Here is a 22,932-nt window from a genome sequence, read left to right as displayed (position 1 = left end):
TTCCGGATTGTTCCGCGTTAGATTGACCGACAAATTAAAACTCAGTCACTAGTTTAGAATTTAGGACGTGTATCGCTATACGTGTATCGCTGCACGCGCACATTTATTAATAACATACATTTTCAGTTTTTAACGATGTTCCTAAATTTTCAACTTTGTGGTTAATTACGTGCGGACTTAACGGTCTTGCGACAATAGGAGATTTCTCAATAAAATGGTCCTAAAACGATACTAAAAGACTCGTTTTGTACCATGTTACGCAACGATAGTTCTTTTTTAGATGACACTTTAAACGTTTAAGGACCGGTTGTTCCAACCTATTGGTAAGCTACCTGATAGTTAAATCACATGTCTATCTTTGTCCAATGTAAAAGATAAACAAAGACATACATATGATTTAACTATTAGGTAGTTTACCAACAGGCTGGAACAACCAGCCCTAAGAACATTATATAAACTAAAATTACTGATGGTAAATAAAGGGGTGGGGAAAAAAGTAGCACGGAACACGGATTAAAAATTGAAACAGGCTATAAAGATATAAGATCTGCAATCTCAGCTTAGCAATTTATTAAAAAATCGATATAGAACTTTTTAAAGGTAAAAATCCTATATAATCTGGTCTCTTGACTCGGTATAATCTATTAAGAAGCCATCTAAAACGGGAGAAAATGTTCTCTTACTATCGCGTTTTCCGAATAAGATTATCATTTCGACTTTTATGCCTCATTGAAACGCCGCGCCTGCTCTGACTTACCTCGAACTTATTATCTCTATATTTAGCTCGAAGCATTTGTAATTTATATTAGAAACGTGAGGTAATAACGTACCGGAAATACAATCGCTAGCGAGTATCCAATAAATTCTTGTAAATACCTATGTAACGCGTGCAATCACATATATGAAAGCGAGTGGAGGAATTCTGAATGAAATTCCCCGTTCACCATATTTGCGGAATCGATGTGTGTTGTGTTCGAAAGGACGGCGGTTTATGAAGACGAGATTTTATCGGAATTTAGGGTTTTAATGGGAATTACTTGCATTCCGCTGTAGCTAGTTATGCGGTAACCTACAAATTACTGCATAACTATTTCGAAACAAGTCGGACTATAATATCAGCAGTTGTCGAAAGGTGAAGTTTATAAATGTCAATTACTGAATTTTAATATTATCCGTAGCATAATATCAACGCAAGAGGCTTATTTGATTGGATCAACAGTCAAAATTATCGTTGTTAATTTTAGAGAGTTTAGAAATGTTTAAGAAAGTCTAAGCTGATTCAACGCTTAGCCTGGACAATTTCGTCAATGTGTACCATGATGTTTTATGGTTTGGATCCCGAATTTAAATTGTAGGCTAGCGACTATTAATAGTCGACGCTGTAAAATTCAACAACGGCAAACGAGGTCGCCTTTTCCCTTCGTCGCGAGACGAAGGCAGACTATGCTAGGCGATTGAAGCAGCCACGTCTCGGCAAATCGTATCGACGTAGTCATCTACTGGGAGATACGCTAATGGTCGATAATGGAACTGCCGTGGCACCGTCAAAATCAAATTATGCCACCCGGCAACTGCTTGTTGCTGGTGATCCACGAAACAATATGTGGCGGAAAATACGCGTTTTCTGGCGTCGCTGAATGCCAGATGGTGCGAGTCAACGAGAGCATTCCTTGCATTTCATATCAAAAAGAGTGTTATTATATTGTATAAATACGCAATATTCTCCCTTCCTAAGGTTACAATTTTATCTATCTTATCTTATGCAGTTTATAATATTATCTATATTATCTATACAGCAAAATAGTTCTCCAACTCGCTTATAAAAAGATCGTGCGACAGTGTGTAAGTTTCTTATATTGAAAGTTTTAAGATTCAGATATTTGTTCAACCATTCACCTCGAAAATATCAAATTCCAAATGCATAAAATCGTAAGAATGTCCTTGCGCGTAAGAAATCCGGCCTATGTCTATTTCACTGAAGCTGAAAGATTACTATCAACGTCACCGCAACCGCATACGAGTCGTTCAACATTCAAGCAGGACATGTGACCTTTTGCGTGTTCACGATGTCCTTGACTATCTAATTTAACTTATGTTACATGTCGATATTTATATGATATTACAATGCTAATGCTAATGACAGGTGACCTGAAGCGTACCGCTAAAGATAATATCGTTCACACTATACGTGCTTGATGTAAATACGAGATTTGCTTGGTATCGTTTCACACGATATGCAAGTCATGTTTCCGATGGAACTGTAGAATAAAATGACTGAAATAATGATCAAGCAGCATAAGCAACTTTGCAGCAGGCAAATATGTTTGAAAGAGATTTAGATAAATTATTATCGAAAAGATTATGTTTATTAAATATATTCAGCTATTCGCATTAAAATCCTAACATCATGATACTTTAAAAATTATTACTCTCTACACTTACTTTTTTATTGGAATAAGTTCAGTTTTTTTTTAAATACTTATTAAATTGTCCGAAGCATAAAATAGAAGTTTATGTAATTAATACAGTGTTGAGTATATTATAGTAATTAAGATAATGCTTAACTCTTTGAAGCATATATTTTTTCTTTCAGCGGACTTTTATGAAACTTAATGCTCAAGGGTTTTTTGGATCGCTAATTACGAATCTGGAGTCAGAATTACAAAATTGAAAATGGCAGATAAAATTCAAAATGGCGGATAAAATTACAAAAGCATTCAATTTCTATGCGCCATTGGATCCGCCATTTTGAATTTTGTAATTCTGCCCTCATATTTGTAATCAGCGACCTGAAAAACTCCTGAGTACCAAGTTTCTTGTAAATCGGATACATTTTTTGCAATTTGGATATTGATTCCGCCATTTTGGATTTCAAAATATTAATTTTGACTTTACATTCAAAATCAGCAATTTCAAAAACCCCCGAATACCTGATTTCGGAATGTCATTTATAGGAAAAATTTTTTGACTGCAGAACATTTTTTACAGAAAACAAACAATTTTTTTATTAAAACTTTAGCATTGAGCTGCCATCCTAAGTTAACTGTTGAGAATTTTCAAATTTCGACTTCAGATTTAGAATTAGCGACCCAAAAGATTCCTAGATATGGAGTAAAAATTTAATTCTGATATTGCAAAAATATTCAAATACTTAACAAGATATAATAATACATATATTTAGTAAAGAATGTAAGTTACAGAAGAAGATCTTAACTGGCCGACGGACGAACGAGAATAATTCTCTGGAGCCGTGCTCAATTCGCCGATCTTATTTTGAATTTTCGCTATCATTTAGCACGTCTCTCAAATCGAGGGTCATCTGTTGTTTGCAATTGCGTGATCTGTCGTTAATGTTTCGAAACGTGACTAATGTTTTGAAACTCGATTCAACGTCCAAACGTGAACGATCTTGTAAATATCTCGCGCTTGTAATATTTCACTTCTACAATATATACATTATTAATAAAATGATAATATAAGCTTATTGTTAGTAATTTGTTGAGTAACCTTTTCGTTTAATAATATATATACTGCAAACGTTTCGGTATGTTAGAGATAATTTTTGTTGAAACAATCCGGTATAATACACCTTCACTTCTCTTTTAATCGTAATTTTAGTTTCTTTCGATCTTACAGATGCAGTCCAAATGTTACGATCCAATAAATCTCATAAATTTTCTAGATTTAAATCTGGTGACTGTAGTAGATGTGTTACTTTTGAGCAATTATATAATAAATATTCTTACACTATTTGCGATTTATATTTTGGATCATTATCTTGATAAAGTTTGAAACTGTCTCGTTTATTCTTACTATATTAGCACTTTTTATTGTCTTTTAGAATAATTAAATATTTAATTTTATCCAAAATTCCATTGCGATTAAAATTAATTTGTCTGCTCTTGAAATACAACTCCAAGCCATTAAACTTCCGCCATCGTGTATCATGGTTACCCTCAAATTTTTTACGTTCTTTGTTTATTTTACGTCATGTTCATTTTCCGTCCATCCGAAAATGTTAAATTTACTCTCAGTATCATTCTACTCCATGTGTGCTCTTTAGAAATAAACTTCTTAGCAAAAATTAATCTTTTTTTTCCGATTCACCTTATTTATGAATGACTTTTTACGAGCAATTCTATTGTTGTAATAAACTTTTTTCAACGCTCGGCGAACTGTATCAGTGTGTAACTTTTTGTCAGTCTCTTCATATAATTCTGTAGTCAACTTAATTCAGAATTTTCTCTTTTATTTTTCTAACAATTTTACTCCCATATAAGTCAAGCAATTTTAGACGTTCTTTCTGAGGTATCGATTCAATACGATTATCTTTCATAATGTGATACTCTTATTCAAATTTAATAATAAATTACCGATTTCTTAATACGATTTGTATTTTTCGTAATGATAAATAACAAGCTGGCGTTTATAAAATAAACTATTTCTGCCTTGCATTCCATTCTCATCCTTAATTCGTGTGAATACTCAAATAAAACGTAATAAGTTACACATCTTGTGTTTATAAACAAGTATATAAAAAATTATCTAATCGATTTCTCAAGATCACTAAATGAGTATGAGTGAATATTTTTGCGACCCCAGAATTAAGCATTAGCTTATTTACCTACTATTTTTTTACATTAAAAACAACTATATTACTTAAATAAATCAAATTAATGTTTTCAAAAAGCTATAATGAACGTTTTCAGTTACTAAAAAATTGTAAACTCCTTAATCCAACAAAAAACTATTTAGAGAATGATAATTTAGATCACTATTTTTTTCATGATGTTCAAATATTAGCAAATATATAACTGTATATGGCCTTTATATTTTTCAGTCAGAACCGCCATTATGACATTGCAAAAGAGAATCCGGAGACCCAACGAAGTCGACAAATTCACTTGAACTGGATTTTTCTCTTCGCTTAAAAAGAAATCCCGAACGAAAGGAAGAAAATAAAGCATACGGGAGGAAGAAGAGGAATGGGCCCTTGGGCCTTTGGCGTATTTCTCATCCTCGTATCAACTCTGGGTCTTCTCCTGAATGGCTACGTTCTCCTTGTCGTTCTCGGTCTTAATAAACAGGTGAATAACAACGACCAGATATCTATAACAACTACAAAATACTGTTTCTCCTACTTCTTTCTATTTCTCTACTATCATATGTTTTCTGATCGTGTCTTTGACGCTCTCTCCGTAAATCAGTCCATAGTTTACAATCAAATGCGACATGTTCTAAATATTTTCAAAAAAATCTGTCGCAAATTCGCACGATTTATTTATTCGCAATTATCTCAATCACGTCAAAGACTTCGACAGACCGCTTTTTCGAATGTCATAAAGCGTGAACTTTCCTGACATTCCTTTTTTTTTATTAAAGAGTTCGTGATGTTAACAGATATCCATTAAAAGCGTATCTGGGTTGTTTACTACAAGTTGCAAAAAGAGAAAGAAAAGAAAAAATAAACTCTTCGAAAAAGACGTATACACGCATAGTATGCTCGATTATTTACTCAAATTTATTTATCAGGATAAAGATGCAAATTATGATTTCGTTTTACAACAAACGGTAGCACGGATTTACTTATTTCCCTCTACTCGTTTCCAACTTTCCGAGATACCGTCGAATACTCTCTTTCGCGCGCATAAAAGAGAGAGAGAGAGAGAGAGAGAGAGAGAGAGGGGTCTGAGAAAGGCAGAGAGAACAAAACTCTTAAATAATTCAGAATCTTAAATAATAAACCCGAGGTATGCAATCCCTTGCAGACCTGTTAAAAGTTTAAATTACAAAATTCCGCCGAGTATTGAGACTCGTGCCGCCGAAAGTCATGATAACGCAGAGCCGAATTGGGCGAATTAACAAATCACACAATGCCCGCAGACGCAGCAGCAGCAGACGTCGAATACTTTACTGCTGATCCACTTGGGCGCCGTGGAAGCAGCGGTGTGCCTGATACTGCTGATTTTCGCAACCGGCCCGTGGCCGGTCGCAGGTACGTGGTGCGTCCTTCACGGATTTCTACTGGCGTTGTTACACCCGGTTGCTCTGTGGACCGTCACCGGATTAAACTGCGACAGGTGAGTCTCACATACTGTCTTCTTAGGCTACTGCGTTCGCTTTGGACGCTTCTGTGTTAAGAGCATTATTTTATCTTTATTGCTCATTAAATGTTAAGGCTCCTGGGTACTCGTCGCGGCCATGTTAGAATGTGACGTCAAAAGCAAGAAATGACACGTTGAAAATTCTTGCATGGTATTTCTAAATAAAAAGATTTTTTTTTTAAATAACACTACAGATCACTTCAGCACATTTCAAAAATACTCCGAGTTGCATCCCTTTTCCCTTGACAGTTATTAAACATCCGTAAAACGAATGTGATACGATGCAGGCTTATGCGCAGGCGCATGACTAGGTTTCGTATTACATTCATTTTACGGCTGTTTATTAACTGTCAAGGGAAAAGGACTTAACTTAAACTCGGAGTATTTTCGAAGTGTACTGAAGTGATCTGTAGTGTTATTTTAAGCAAATATCTTTTTATTTGGAAATAATATGCAAAAATTCCCAACGTGTCAATTCTCAACATTTCTCGCTTCTGACGTCACATCTCACGAGATGTCGGAAAAGAGCCCAGGAGCCTTAAAGAAAAATAGAATAATACTTTCAGCACGAAAGAGTCTAAAGTGAACGCAGTTCTAATATCATTATTTAATATTCGGATATGAAGACGTATTGAGCACGATTTGAAGACTTCTGGACGAATGAAGATCAGTATCGGCTTTCCGTTTAATTCGTTGCTCACACCGAAGCGTACAACACAGCTGACTATGCAATAAATGGTAATCGATACATCAGGACTTGTAAATGCATGAGATGCATGCAAAGGATGTCTGTTAATCATTATGCTCCGGTCAATCGCGCGTAATATCACGTTTTATACAATGCGCATTTGAAATACTTGCTTTCGAACGTGATGTTTCCGATCGAAATACTTAGCATCACCATTATTCTCGCGATACCACTTAGGTATTGGTAATTACTCCTAAAGAATTTTTTATATTATTGAAAATATAGACAACATGCACATTTCAAATTACGGTGCGTCCAATATAAAATACCATTAAACAGAATTGCCGAGGAAAGGAAGAACGTCATTGTTGCTTGAGTAAACTGAGAATGAAGAGTCTGAGAGACTCGAAAAGGAGTTCCTCCTACGGAAAATCTTTCGATAAAAATCTCGATATATGGCGAGCAATATGAACGAGGCATCAGTTTCATCCGATACAAAAGACAACGAGATATCCAATGTAGGATGTCAAATAAGAATTTCACAGGTTCAAACAGTATCACCATAGCTGTCAGATGATATGATACGCTCGTTCGATACAGTTTATATTTCAGAATCGCCTAGTTGTTCCGTTTCTACTTGTTGCTTATCCTCTCGCCGCAAACTCGTATTAACTGTCACGCAATTTTTGAAATACACGGCGAATCTAGATTGCGTCGAATAATTTTACCCGATAATTTTATTTGATGTAAATATTGTACTCGAGTACATCGTTTGAGAGAGCGGTTTTTGAAAATTCTGTTGAGATTTCGTATTCTTCCTTCTGTACGCGAATCTCCGTGAATTTCATCGCATTGCGCGAAACCTTTTAAGAAAATAGTGAAAATACGGAAGACACACCCGAGAATGTAGAAAACTTCTTTCCTTCTTCTCCTCCACAAAAGGCACTGCCAGGCCCTGTGGATCGATCAACCACAGAATATTTTATTCAGCGATTTAAAGAGATTTAACTTCCTCGAGGATCACATCCGGATTTCCTCGGCCCGGAAAGCGTTGCATTTTCGTCAGTTTTTTTCATCCAGCGCTGACGTGATACACATCTCGCATGTATCGCCGAACATATCATTTAACCCGATTAAGTGACAAGCCGGGACTAATGAGTCCGTTCGTGAAATCGTTAGAGTTAAACGCTCGGCCGTGGGTGAAACTCATCCCGCGCCAACATATTAAATTGTGTCTCGCAGATTTCCATCAACCATGCCTCGCTATTACTCTGTGCAGGTATTACGCGATCGCCGCACCGCTGCACTACGCCGCCTTGGTCTCTCCGCGCCGCGTGATCGTCGGGTTGGCTGCCTCTTGGACGGGCGCTCTACTCCTGTGCTTGCCGCCGTTCTCGGGTCTAGTGCCACCTTATAAGTTTGTATATACGTGTTACCATTAATGTACCATTAACCACCACACCAACACCGATGAATCGACCGTCGCATTCCGTAACTTTGCTCGCACGTTCTACAACATTGCCTCGCAATTGCTGCATTTCCTCGGACAATGAACGAGATTCGATTTACTCTGTGTTCTGTCTCTTTGTCAAAGTAAGTTGTTTCGCGTTGCATAAAGGCACGCGATCTGCGAGACAATTTCCGCGCTAGCTTCTCGCAAAGCGCGCCTGAAAGAATTCTCATTCCGAGCGAAGCTTTTGTCGGCGGTGAGTTAGTTAAGTTAAAGAGAACGAATTGTAACAATACGACTGCGAACTGTTTCAATGAACCCTTGTCTTGTTTTATTTACTTTCAATCGTACGCTTAATACGAACGCAGCAAAAATCGCCACGTGTCACAACGAAATCACGCTCATTAAATCGATTCTTTCTTTTTCTCTCTTTTCCAATATCCTATCTATATCGATCAGGTATAGCCCAGGGTTGGGTTGCTGCGCCCCGGATTTCGGGAACGGATCCGCCGCGGCGCTCTACGGTGCCGTTTACGCCATCCTGGGCCTGGGACTGCCGGCCGTTCTCGTGACGGTCTGCAATTTACGCGTGCTGGGTATAGCGCGGTACCATCGGCACCGTATCGCCAGCGCGATCTACGAGGTCACTCTAAGCGCCCAGGTGACCATCACCCATCAGCGAAATCCATTTTTCGTGCCAACTGTCACCGCACCCTCCGCCGGCGGGCCGCCGCGTTTTCACAGTGCCGCCAGCACGGTTCGTACAGACGTTTTTGTATAGAATTTACAAAATCGCAACACTAAACACGGCAAACTGACCAACTCTTTCAGGACGGGTGACCCCTATAAGGACCAGACCTTTTATTTCAAAAACTATTAATCTGATTTTGGTAAATATTTAAGTATTAGGGAATTAATAAACAGCTATACGAATCAGGCGCGGTACGTGGTGCGCAAGTAAAGAAATTAATAGTTACAGAAGTGTTACGTCCTGTTGACTCCACAATTTCTTTCTTTCGTGGAATCACTCATTTTATCACACGAAATAGACGGAAACCATAAAATAGCGGTTATCAATTGACGAAGCGGATGCACTCCAACTGTCATCGCTCATTAAAGAGTAAAATGACGAAACCTTCCAGAAGATTCGAGCCTAATAAAATAGGCAAATTATAGACTTGTTTGTCGCATTCCATGAAATTCCACGAAATAAAGCACGAAATTTCAATTATCTCGAAATTTCGTGGCATAGGTCGCAATAAATTAAAAATGCCATAAGGATCTAGGTGACCTTTCGGGTCACGGGCGAATTGATCTTACGCTTTTCCGTGAAACGCGGATTTGACCTAAGACCCACGCCTCGCGGCGATTAATAAAGTTAAGCTTCTGGAAGGGACTGTCAAAGGGCAAGGTGATAACGTACTCGCCAATGAATAACCGCTAATTAGAAATTGCTCATAGGCAATGACGATTTTTGGGGAAACTCGCCAGGGGATAAGCGGAAAATCGAAACCTACGTCGCGATCGGAAGAAAACTCCACCAATTAGATTAAAAAGTAATCCCGCCTCTTTAATTTTGTATAAAAATTTCGACTTTGCGCACTTGGAGTCACTTCTGATCCAGCTCAAAACAGTCTACCTTTGAAGCCGTATTTATCAATCAATTCATCAGTCAGCCGTACTCCTCACTTAAACTAAAAGAACAGATTTCTGTTGCGTCGCGACTTAAGAATCGCGAGTCAATTCTGTGCGCGCTAAGTGCCACGAATCACCCCTCACTATTACCTCTCTAAATCGCACAAGGTCCGATCCCCGGTAATAGGGATATTATATCCTTGACCGAAAACAGGACCGCGAACGCACGAAACTCTCAGTAGTTCTGGACGTTGATCCACGACTGGAGTTTTCCCGAAAAGTGCATTCGACTCGAGGCACGCGCCCTTCTAGCGTGAACCCGAAATAACATAAGATTTCGTTATGTCTTCTCATACCCCCTCCCTTGGATGGCCTTTCGCTATCCTTCAAACCAATATTCGTAAATTCCGGGATTCTGACGTAACAGAAGTAACGAATTACATTGTATATAATATACATATACATAATATTCTAACTTAATAAACTGCGCGCCGATTTATTTATCGGACTTGAAACACAACTATCGTTGGAACATTAATACGCTTTCCTCCCCGGAATTAAATCAACGCAATTTAATTATTTAAAAAAACTGTAAAGAATTTATTGCGAGAAATATTACCTCAGCCAGGATTAAAACCTGAAACCTCCCTCATTCCGTGAAGGGCGTCGTACCAATTCGACTACCGAGGCATGTGGTAATATTTATCGCAATAACCGGTTAATAATAGTTAAAAACGCATGTTTCAGCCTGCGTATAGCTGACCGCGCCTGACTCGTATAGCTGTTTATTAATTTGTTGACATTTTTACGAGTCTAATGACATATTTAAGTATTAGGGATTTTCGTAAACGGATTGATCAACTGTAAGTGCTTCCTATTTAAAAATTATTATAGCCTCAACATTTTCGCATAAGAAGTTTCGTCTTAAAATGTTCTACAGAATCTATTAGTAAAACGATGTCTAGTTATTTTAGGATACCCTGTATATAAGCATTCTATTTAAATAATTTAATTTATTTATGCAAAAAAATAATAATTAAATACTAATTTAATTTATGCGAAAAATATTATCTCAGCCAGGGTTACATTTTTTTAAGTAGACTTAAATTTTTAAATAATGCAATTTACGTGAAACTCACTTTATATAGGTTAATTCTTTTAACGAGCCGACGTTAGAATCGAAGACCTCAAAAACCTATTAAAATGAGAGTTTCATATAAATTACATTATTTAAAAATTTAAGCACGCCATATTGATTTTGTGGTGCAAAGGCACCACGATCGCCAGAATAGAAAAACCATTTTGCCATTAATTCATGTCATTAACTCGAATATACATATAACAAGTTAAACGTATTTTGTTCTGAATAGATCTGTTATTTCGAATTTTGTAATTTTAAGGTTATATTCAAATTTAACAAACTCAAAAATTTATATAAAGTAAGTTTCACGCAAATTGCGTCACTATTTGAATATTAATTAGGTCCGCCTTATTAGATGTTAAAAGTTTAAAATTGTGAGACCACAATCGTAAAGACCTCGGTAAACTTTAAGAAAACTATAGTTTTGATATTTTATTCTCGTTAGAAAGCCCCTGTCATGAAAGGATGAAAAAAATCACACTCTATTTTAGCGTACCAAAACGTCTTCACGATTCCGCGGTCAAAACCAATTCTTCCTTAACAAGAATATAAGCAACTTAGCTTTTGTCGAGTCACTTAATTTAAGCTAATAAGGCTAATGAAAAGCACCCGTAGTTAAAGACTAATCTATAATTTAATTTTCTTGCCCGGAGTTAGCAAGTCAAATCAATAGACGCCACGCTGGGAGGCATCGGCGAAGTGCATACATACCGAAACTTCCTCTTGCTCGCAGCGTCTCGTGATTATATGGACCACCGTTTAATTTCTATTCGAGGACCCGTTCCAGCAACTTTCGAATATAATTAGTTGAGCTTTGATATATTGGCAGATGTATCCGTCCGCGCGCGTTTATCGCTAAATGGAGATAAATAGCCTCGCGCTGCGATCATCAAACGGCCGCTGTCGATTCTCGTATCAGTTTCGCAAACGAAACTTTTCAGGTGATGCAACTGGTCGGCTCTCTGTATCTGCTCTACTTTCCGTATTGCGGACTCATCCTCTGGGAAGCTTGCGACGCCGGTAATCAGCACCGTCTTCACGCGCATCCTAAGCTCGCCTCTTTAGCATCGCTCCTCCTCGCGTGCTCGCCACCCATCAACGGCTTGCTCTACGGCTTGAAATCGCAGACCCTGCGACGATCCGTGCAGAACTACTGGCGGAAAAAGGCAACTAAGTCGGAATTGCAGCAGGTACGAAACGCGAGAAAAGTGAATGCTCGTGAAAAGACGCTCGAGCGCCGAGCGAAGGACAATACTAATTTTCGCAGTTTACGGTTATTATTGCTATGTCCAATTACGTTCGTATATGGTAGCGTATGGGAGCAACTGTGTAAATCGTGTTCCAGGAGATTCAGGCGAGAACGCCGAGCGTCGCGGGCTCGAGAAGACCTTCCGGCAGCGGAAACGCTTCCTTCTTCCCATTCCCGCCTCTACAACGGAGGCTAAGCGAGGCGTTATTGGCCCTCGGCTCGTGCAGGACCGGGGGTAGTTTCGAAAGTAATAATCTGGGGTTCCAGCGTGGCAGATTGCAACCCGCCGCCTCGTGTAATACTCTCAGAGTGCCGACCGCTGAATCAGGTACGCGATCCTTGCCCGCTGATACCATTTTATCGAGATACAACCCGTGCTTCCGTCATATTCAAATAGTTCTTAACTCGTCATAATTCGCAACCGAGAACCGACAGTTCCCTCACACTTTAACGCGAATATATCTTTATGAAAAAGAAAAAAGATTTCTAGTAAAATGAATCGAAAGATCCTTGACGGATAAACTCTTTGATCCTTAATGGATAAACGTTCCGACACTGATATGAGCGTCATGTCCTTTCATCATGGCGCGCGAAGGTGAGCCGAGCAAATTGGTGAGGGCGAGCGCGAGTGCCGCCAGTCTGATGGGTCCCCATTATCGGAGCGACTTTATCGGGGCGGATTCGGGCGCGGAATGCTCCATAGCTATGTGCGAGACCCCGAGGAGAAGCCCGAGGATCCTCATAACGCGCGCGTACAGCGAGGAGAGCCAAGACGGAGGCAGCCCCCTTCTGAGAAAACCCCTCAATTCCAATACTAATCCACCGCCGTGCGAAAGTACGTCGCATGCTAACATTTGTAGATAGTGTTTGCTTCAATCGCATTTGCAATTCTAAAATAAAATCGCGACTTATAAAAATTATCACGCCTCTTGTTCCAGTTTCTCCGACGCGGATATTTTTTCTTTTTTTTTCCCTTCCTTCGAAAATCTCGCAGTCTTGCATAATATTATTCTCTCTATAAGCAAGAAGAAATCAAGTAAGTTTTCAACGTAACGTCGCTGAACATGTTCGCCATTAGTTTCATATGGAGATTTGCAAATGAATGGATCGTCCAAGTAACTGAGTTACTTCTAACTGGATTAGCGTCTGACCTTATTTAAGAGAGCTCTCGTTTTATCGCGCGTGCATAGAACGCCGATGGCGACACTGCAGCACCGGAAGTGAGAGCAGCACGGGAAGCAGCGACGCGAGCGTATGGACCACCGGCGTGACACCGAAGTACGGCAAGGGTAACGCGAAGAACTCGGACGGCTGGTCGTCACATACGCGCCACGTACGTGGCAAAAATCTAGAAGAAGGCGCCCTGTCAACCGCGATCAGGCCGAACAATAACAGCGAGAGCAGCGATACCACGGACACGACTACAGCCACGACAACAACTACTACGCTGCTTAAATCTCTCGCCATGGTAAGTGATAAAGTAAATTCGAAATTTTATACAATTGCACAATTATCTTAAATAATTATATAAATATTAAAAAAAAAATCATGCGTGTGGTCGCCACGCGCGTTAGAAGTGAAACTTCTGAAGGCAAGGCTTTGCCATAAATTTTCTGAAATTAATACAAAAACAATGCAACGGAATTAGTCACTCCAAGCCGCCCGCAACTCGAAAATATAGTGTTATACGCAGTTCTCACTATATCCGTCTTGCCAGTGCCGTACGCCTGATCGAATTTTCGTGACGCGTTTTCGAGTCGCAAAATCGAATTTACTTACCGATCCAAATGGAGTTTCACTTTGTACGCCTGTTGGTCGAATTTTCGTGACACTATTTTGTGACGTTTTTTCGTGTCGCACAATCGAACTTACTACCGTACCAATTAAAGAAGTTTCATTTCGTACGCCAATTGGTCGAAAATTTTCGTTGCACTTTTCGTGTTGCATAATCGAACTTACTACCGTGCCAGAAGAAGAACCGTCTCGCCAACGCCGCGCCGTACGCCTATTGGTCGAATTTTCGTCACATTTTCCGAGTCGCACAATCGAACTTACTACCGTACCAAAGAAGTTTCATTTCGTACGCCTATTGGTCGAATTTTCGTTACATTTTCCGTGTCGCACAATCGAACTTACTACCGTTACCAAAGAAGTTTCATTTCGTACGCCTATTGGTCGAATTTTCGTTACACTTTCCGTGTCGCACAATCGAACTTACTACCGTACCAAAGAAGTTTCATTTCATACGCCTATTGGTCGAATTTTCGTTACACTTTCCGTGTCGCATAATCGAACTTACTACCGTGCCAGAAGAAGAACCATCTCGCCAACGCCGTACGCCTATTGGTCAAATTTTTGTTACACTATTTGTGTCGCACAATCGAACTTACTACCGTACCAAAGAAGTTTTACTTCCGTTACACTTTTTCGTGTCGCGAATCGAATTCACTACCGTGCCTAAAGAAGTTTCACTTCAAAAATGAACGCGTGGTCGCCACGCGCGTTAAAAGTGAAACTTCTGAAGGCAAGGCTTTGCCATAACTTTTCTGAAATTAATACAAAAACAATGCAACGGAATTAGTCACTCCAAGCCGCCCGCAACTCGAAAATATAGTGTTAAGCCCCTTGCACAATGCCAGGCAACAGGCAATAGGAACAGGGAATAGAAATCAGAAATCATGTATAAATGCAGAATAAACAGTGACACAGGCAATAGACACAGAGTTTCCGTCACGTTGGAAATTCTGTGCCTATTTCCTATTGCCAACCAATCATAGCATTTGAATTTTTTAGGTTGTAATTAACGATTTTTTGGTTATTTCCTGTTCCTATTGCCTGTTGCCTGGCATTGTGCAAGGGGCTTTACACGCAGTTCTCACTATATCCGTCTCGCCAGTGCCGTACGCCTGATCGAATTTTTGTGACGCGTTTTCGAGTCGCAAAATCGAATTTACTTACCTATCCAAAAGGAGTTTCACTTTGTACGCCTGTTGGTCGAATTTTCGTGACACTATTTCGTGACGTTTTTTCGTGTCGCACAATCGAACTTACTACCGTACCAAAGAAATTTAATTTCGTACGTCTATTGGTCGAATTTTCGTTACACTTTTCGTGTCGCATAATCGAACTTACTACCGTGCCAGAAGAAGTTTAATTTCGTACGCCTATTGGTCGAATTTTCGTTACACTTTTCGTGTCGCACAATCGAACTTACTACCGTACCAAAGAAGTTTCACTTCCGTTACACTTTTTCGTGTCGCGAATCGAACTCACTACCGTGCCTAAAGAAGTTTCACTTCAAAAATAATTTATATTTTTTTTTTGACTCAACAAAGTCAAATAGTCTTTTAAGGATTATCGACACGTAACGACGAGTTTTAATAGCGATCGTAATGAAAGAGTCAAATAATTATCTTTTTGTATATAATCTCTTTAGTATATAATTCAATTCACACAATTCAATTCTACTTTAAACACAATTAATTACTCAAATGTAGGAGACTGGCGAACAGAATGAAAAAGAGAAGGAAAGGGTGAATGGTAACATGAAGAAAAGAGAGTTCAGCGAGAGCGAGAGCAGTTGGAGTAGCGTCGAAGAAATCGAAACCAAGGCAGAGAGGAACGACGAAGACGACAATCTTGAGAGATCGAAGGAGGGTCCGCAAACGAGACCACCGAGGCGAAAGTTGAAAAGCAGCAATCGCGAACCCGAAGTTTCCGCGGAGGATCATGAAGAGGCTGCGCAGCTGAGGCCACTTCTAACTCCCTCCTCTTAAGCCTACCCTCTTAAATGTATTTTCCTTTGAATAATCCGTTCGTGTATGCGTGTGGTGTGCGCGTGTATGTGAATATATATATGTGTGCATGTGTGTTGCAAACAAAATAAAATTTCACCGCGTGTATTTAAGCGACACTGATACACATGGCGTTCACAGGAAGTTTCTAAATAAATGAACATACAATCGCGTGACACGTTTATTTCGTGAATTTACAAGAATAAAGTTAGCCGGTGAAGAGTTGCGGTAAAGAGCTACTTTTATAACTTGCATTTACAATATTCGTGTTTGCGACACGAGAGCGAGGAGAAGGTATTCGACAAATAATTTGTCCAAAAATGTACGTTTCGTAGGCTGATCTCTTACGTGTCTTAACGCACTGTAAAAAGTTTGAAGGAAATATGGATTTGTTCTTTGCAGATCCTTACATTCGACATTAATATATATACATCGACATATCCTGAAATTATATTTTTGTACTTTCACTCTGCGACGTTATGTGACGCGACAATGACGTGAGACCATCTTTTGCAACAAAAACCGAAGAACTGATTAATACACCGTTGGCAAACTCGTTTTCGAGAAATTTGTTCGCTCGTCCTGAAGAATTAATCAATGATCGTTTCCGATCAAATACCGATAAAAAGTTTGCGTCAGCGATGAATTCGCGAAAACTCGTTATCTACGAAAGTTCCGGTCCAATTTATCTTTAATTTTCCGAAGCAAGTCATACAGACTCGCAGTGGAGAGTGGAGAACAACGGATGGAAGTCGGACACCCGAGAAAGTTCTTTTGACAGAAAGTGGCAACAACGTCAGAATCAAAGATGTGAATTCCGAGGAATGTTCGAACGGTAAGTTTATCGAGCGCCGAGTTACGCTATTTAAGAAAGAAAAATAAATTAAAAAATGTTTGTGTCTTTTGTAAATGTCAAGTTTCGCTCGATAGTTACAATCGTAGACGTAAATTCCACAACTGTTTTGTGACTGACGTCTACGCGATAATTATTTTTATTAGCAATGTAGATAAAGCTAAAATTAACCGATAGTGTAAGTAGCCATTGGAATTGATCCAAAAAAACTGCTTAGAGCATATGTGTGCGTACAATTCTATGTATACAAATATCTTCGACGTTCTCTCTGGACGTTTGATGACGTGACAAGAACATTTTCGTTCAGGCGAGAGATTGTTATAAACGTGCAAGAGTCGGTGCGTATTCGCGTATTTTGTTTACAATTAATACCTACAAGCTAGATCTCTCATTCCAATCGTATATATTTAATTTATACATGATTCCACCGATATATAATATTTAGGGATAATATTAATATATATTAATATAGATAATTTATATTACATTATATATACAGGGTGTCACCTAATTCGCGCCCACTATTTACACAGCGATATTTCTTATCAAAAATTGAGTTGAAAAGTCTTGAGCCATTTTTTTCTATAATGCTCAGTAAAACAGTAATTATTAAGTAAAGTCAATCCAATCAGCACTGTCTTTTAGCCGGGCGTACGTCAGTGAGCCGCGCGCCTGGTAGTGTGCGCTCACTCATACTATCTACTCAGGCGCGCGGGTCACTGACGTACGGGTACGACCGGCTAAAGGGCGGCACTGATTGTGAGTGGATTGCCTTTACTCAATAATTACTGCTTTACTATTAAGCATTATAGGGAAAAAATGGTTCAGGACTTTTCGACTAAATTTTTGATAAAGAATATCACTGTGTAAATAGTGGGCGCGAATTAGGTGACACTCTGTACATATAAGTTGATGGCTGTAATGAAGAATTAATAAAGAGCGCACGCTTAACATGGCGTGAATACGGATCACCTTCTGATCGCGGTGTCTACTTAATTTACATAATATTGTTGCTAAATATATACAGTGTTATAGCAACTGCACTTTATTACGTACGCACGAGACTCGATCATTTCGACGCGTATGTTACGACGTCCATACAATCTCGAATTTGCTAGAATTGCAAATCTTTATATACGAGCAGCCGAGCTGCTTGCTGATCCAAGATCGACAGTTAAATTCGCGGCTTGGATATAATTGCCGTTTTATCGTTGTCAATGATAAAATTTCAGGAACTTTGTCGGGTGTGAATGTTGTATCGATGTTAACATTACAAAAAGTTGCGACATAAACGATGTCTGAGTGTATAAAAAGTTAATGCAAATAAAAAGAATAATTGGAAGTTGTCGAATTCGTAATTTTACTGAATCTTATATGACGTTTGCTTCACCTTTGCAGAAGAATAAATGACATGATTATATTTCTTTCTAATACATGCGTTCGTAACAATGTACGACCCGTAACACGAAAAAAAATGATTTGTTTTGTTTAATTCAGTAAATCTGTAGCTTATTGGAAAAAATTAAACGTTATAAATAAGCAGATTTGTTAAGGAGTCATGCCTAGTTAGAAGAGCATGATTTTCGGGGATTTTTATAAGAAAGTCAATTTATTTTTTTTTACAACAAAAAGTTGACATCAAAAGTATATATATTGAACAACATTAACAATTTTTTTCGTTGAAAAATATAGCAAATTAAGAAAGTTACGGCCACTCCTGATTTTTCAGAGGTATCGTGCGGTGACCACGATAACTCCAAGCCAAATCATCTGAAATCCAAGAACCAAAAAGATTCTGTTAGTATATGAATATATCTTGTTCGTGAACGAAGGATTTTTTGAAAAAATAATTTTTGACAAAATGGCGGCCGTTTTAAGGAAAAACGCAATTATTCGGGCTCTTAATTTTTCGTTTTTCTTCAATAAAAAAAAAGTTTTCATTAAAAAAAGAACCCCCTTCGTTCACGAACAAGATATATTCATATACTAACAGAATCTTTTTGGTTTTTTGATTTCAGATGATTTGGCTTGGAGTTATCGTGGTCACCGCACAACACCTCTGAAAAATCAAAAGTGGCCGTAACTTCCTTAATTTGCAATATTTTTCAACGAAAAAAATTTTGAATGTTGTTCAATATATGTACTTTTGATGTCAACTTTTTGTTGTAAGAAAAAATAAATTGACTTTCTTATAAAAATCCCCGAAAATCATGCACTTCCAACTAGGCATGACCCCTTAATGTAGCAAAGAAGTTATGTAATAAAAGCAATCGTCAATTTGTTTATACAGCAAACCTATATTTGTTGAAATTATCTTTGTTACTGCAAATTATTTTAGCTAAGTGCGGCGCGTAGCTAGTCATCACAATGCCTCACTTCCGCCCACAGTTAGGGTAATATTTCATTTGTTGTACGACAAATTTTTTAAGCGTTTTGATTGACTACAAAATAGAAAATTTCTAGAAACTCGAGAACTTTTCTATTTTGCAACCAGTCAACACGTTTGAGAAATTTGTCGACTTAGTGTGGAGTGTCGAAGGTTGAAGGCTTTTATAGGCACTATTCCTACGCAGTAACGCAGTAAGAGTGAACAATAGACGTTTGACGATCGCGTTGATGCGGGACATCATTCCGTTTCTATTTAACATCCAGTGAGGAACAAAAACAGAATGACGTTCGCGGTCCACGCGATCGCCAAGTGGAACTTGACTCTTTTGCAATGTGCACAGCACGCGGAGACGCACGCACCAAGAAGTGTCACGATAGCCAATCAACGTGCAGTTTCTCCGTAAGAGGGAAGTAAATAATTAGTAATAGTAGTAAGTAATTAGTAATTTAAGTTCTTCTCATTATTAAGTACTCAGTAAAAAATTCAGTAAAAAATTTTGTAGTAAATTTAACACATCTCACATGTCCCAATTTATCCACTCTAATTTTTATGTTAATTTAACAGTAGGCAAATATGTAAATAAATAACACAGGTAATACGTGAAAAATCAACACGAAATTGTAATACATGGATGCTGTAATATCTGGAAGCAAAGTTTATGTTAAATTAACATGTTAAGACCCGGTCCCACCAACATCGTTAAGAGAGACGGGTTATGGCCTTATAATGTTAAATGTAATTAAAATAAAATGTTGTTCTTACATTAAATGTTATTCTTCCTTCTCTTTTTCTTGCAGAAAAACAGAAGACAGCGATATCTATTTATATTGAATAACATAAGAAAATGTTGATTTAACAGATAATAACTCTTATAGAGAGGAAAGTAATTTAGGTGTTTATTTTAACATATAAAATATGTCACCAAAAATTCGTGCATTTACACATAAATTGTATTATTTTTACTCTTAGAAAACGTTGAATAATAACTTAACGCAGAAAAAAGTCAAAATAACACAATGACAATATATGTTACATTAACACCAGTATATGTCAAAAATATAACACAAAAATTTCTACACGAATAGAAATCTACTCAAATACAAAATGTTTTTTTATCGTATACTTATATTAATATGTAAATATTTATGTGTATTTACATTAGTAATATTATACTATATTACTTATAGTAATTAAGTAATATTATACTATATTACTTATAGTAATTAAGTAATATTATACTATATTACTTATAATATTATAATTTATTATACTATTTGAGTATATGGTTGCGAGTAAATATTTCAGATGTTTTAATGTGCATTGTTGCTTTACTTAACTTCTTTTGCTGGAGTAATTAATAATTTAGCTATAATGAAATCCGTTAATAAACCAAATTTCCTTTGCTGACACAGCAGTAAAAAGATTAGTTACATATTTTGCTACACATACAGACAAATTAGTGGATCAGACCAATATCACTCGGAAGCATGCGACTCTTGCGTTTATATTAGTTACCCTTAAATAAGGAATCTTATGAATATTGAGACTTGCAAACAATGTGCTGTTTGCAAAGCCAAGTTCTTGCGGACACAAATGGAACTTCCTTTTTTGTAGGAAGGAGAATACAACGACACAATAGTTGCTTTCAATTTACATCAAAACTCAGATAATTCTCACTTGTGACGTCATAACTCAGTTAAATGCACGTTCTTTTTGCATGCTGGCAAGTGAGATTCAACTGAGTTTTTATCCACAATCGAGACCATGTGCTTTAATAAATCTAATAAACTCACATTAAAAGTGAGACTATGGACCTGTATTATTATGCGATAGCTCTGTCACCAAAATAAGCAGGTAAATACAATAAATGACATATCTTACCTGAGTATAAAATACTCACATAACTGAGTGACTCAGATCACTTATTGAGTGTAAATGGAAAGCAACTAATATTCATAGAATACAACACTCGTTCACTTATAGACCACACGTGCTTATAGACACAGCGTGCACATGTACGGCCATATAGAGCATGAATACTAGGAATTTGCGCGATGAATATTAATTATCTGTCTCTCATCGATTTTGATGGGCTTTGGATATACATATTGTAAAGCAGAGCAAAATAACACACGTATTTTTTTATCGGCTTCGAAGTATGTTCATATTTTACAAAAATAACATTAAAGAGTGGGGACATGTTAAAAAATATGACATAAAAAAAATCTAAATACACAGTTACAGAAATCACTTAATACCGTACTTTTTGTCTAAAACATTTTTTCATATACGCGGTTTCGGAGATATTCACTCATAATCAAATATATGGAATTTCTTTCAAAGCCCATCAAAAATGTGAGGGACAGTTCCAAACATTTCCTTGTGATCATCCCCTTTTGTTTTCTCTCTTCGATCAGTGAGGCGACAAAGGCTATTGAGTATAGTGATTTTGCTCCGATAGCAAATGTATCTGCTAAGAATACATTATTTTGCTTCAATAGCAAATTAACGTAGAGGAGACCGGAGCTAACTCGACATCGGGGCAAACTTGACACTAGACTTTTTGCTAATTTAAATCTAGAATCTTATCGTAGAAACTTGCCTTTCCTACTGTAAATGCGTCTTTATGTGCCAGTATTATCAACGGGATTTGACGACATTCTGAGTTATGGTGTAATTTTTAGCGCGACATAAGCGTTTTTGATGGTGAAAGACTGAAAAGTAATTTTTCTGATCTCTCGAAAATTTCTACTCTTTCATCGAGCTTTACTCTTGTAAACTTATATGTAAGTGATTTTTATAGAAAATTTGATGCTCTATATGAATCCGATAATCGTTTTTGGATATTTTCAAAATTTTCATGTTTTTGAAGTGACAAAAGTGAAAAACGACGTCCGGGGCAAAGTCAACACCACGCCCCGTTTCGTCGGCTCCCAGTAACAAACGATGCTTGTCATGCAGCTGTATGGCTCATGACAAATGTATGCGCACGTCCGATCGCGAGTTTACCTGCATTAATTGTTTTTCAGACATGAGTTTAGATGAAGATAATTGAAAGTTCAACAATTTTTGTTCTCGTTATTTCAAATGATTGTTCTAGCTACTTTATTCCGAATTTTTGTACTTTTTAAATACACAATAAACAATGTATTTTCATTTTCAGACAGTAAAAAATAAGTTCCAGATCAAATTGTGTCAATCAGACAAAGTGTTGAGTTTGCCCCGGCATTTTTCAATTCGAAAATTTGTCTTCGCGTCACTTTTCCTTTCCTGGCGGCAAAACAAAGCGACGTACAGCAAAACTTTCTGAATCAATTTTGTACCTGAAGGAACACTCTTTAAATATATACCATTGAATTTGCCTAAAAATTTATAATTAAATATTAAAAATTGCCTTTGAAAAAATAGTGTCGAGTTAGCCCCGGTCTCCCCTAATTCTAAAGACAAATACACACAGAAATTTTTTTCTCGCAATAAAACAGATTTTGTTCTAATGACGAATAATTCGTAAAATTAGTTGTGTCTACTACATTGTTGTTGCTGTCGCTATGAATAGCAATCCAGTAGCAATGACGATTTTGCTACAATAGCAGAATTATTTTTTTCCGTGTATACGAGCAGCCGAACTG

The 22,932-nt window shown here is 37.6% G+C and overlaps 2 protein-coding genes across 11 annotated transcripts in view; one reads left to right on the top strand and one right to left on the bottom strand.

The window, feature by feature from the left end:
- LOC139820110 (uncharacterized) overlaps positions 1-18,256 on the top strand; it is a 44,838-nt gene extending 26,582 nt beyond the window's left edge. For 3 of the 4 annotated variants that reach the window (XM_071790105.1, XM_071790104.1, XM_071790103.1), the window contains exons 2-10: positions 4,841-5,087; positions 5,884-6,080; positions 8,072-8,209; positions 8,702-8,999; positions 11,960-12,208; positions 12,364-12,595; positions 12,863-13,102; positions 13,458-13,735; positions 15,765-18,256. In XM_071790105.1, coding sequence (XP_071646206.1) covers positions 4,986-5,087; positions 5,884-6,080; positions 8,072-8,209; positions 8,702-8,999; positions 11,960-12,208; positions 12,364-12,595; positions 12,863-13,102; positions 13,458-13,735; positions 15,765-16,043 — 2,013 coding nt within the window. In that variant the 5' untranslated portion in view covers positions 4,841-4,985 and the 3' untranslated portion in view covers positions 16,044-18,256. The remainder of the gene's footprint in view (positions 1-4,840; positions 5,088-5,883; positions 6,081-8,071; positions 8,210-8,701; positions 9,000-11,959; positions 12,209-12,363; positions 12,596-12,862; positions 13,103-13,457; positions 13,736-15,764) is intronic. The other variant, XM_071790106.1, reaches the window with a different exon arrangement.
- Positions 1-22,932, bottom strand: part of LOC139820112 (phytanoyl-CoA dioxygenase, peroxisomal-like) — an 87,830-nt gene that overhangs the window by 30,105 nt on the left and 34,793 nt on the right. The gene's annotated exons all lie outside the window — the stretch shown is intronic.

The sequence above is a fragment of the Temnothorax longispinosus genome, chromosome 10, assembly GCF_030848805.1.
Source record: "Temnothorax longispinosus isolate EJ_2023e chromosome 10, Tlon_JGU_v1, whole genome shotgun sequence".
NCBI lineage: Eukaryota > Metazoa > Arthropoda > Insecta > Hymenoptera > Formicidae > Temnothorax > Temnothorax longispinosus.
This window is presented reverse-complemented; position numbering and strand designations above follow the sequence as displayed.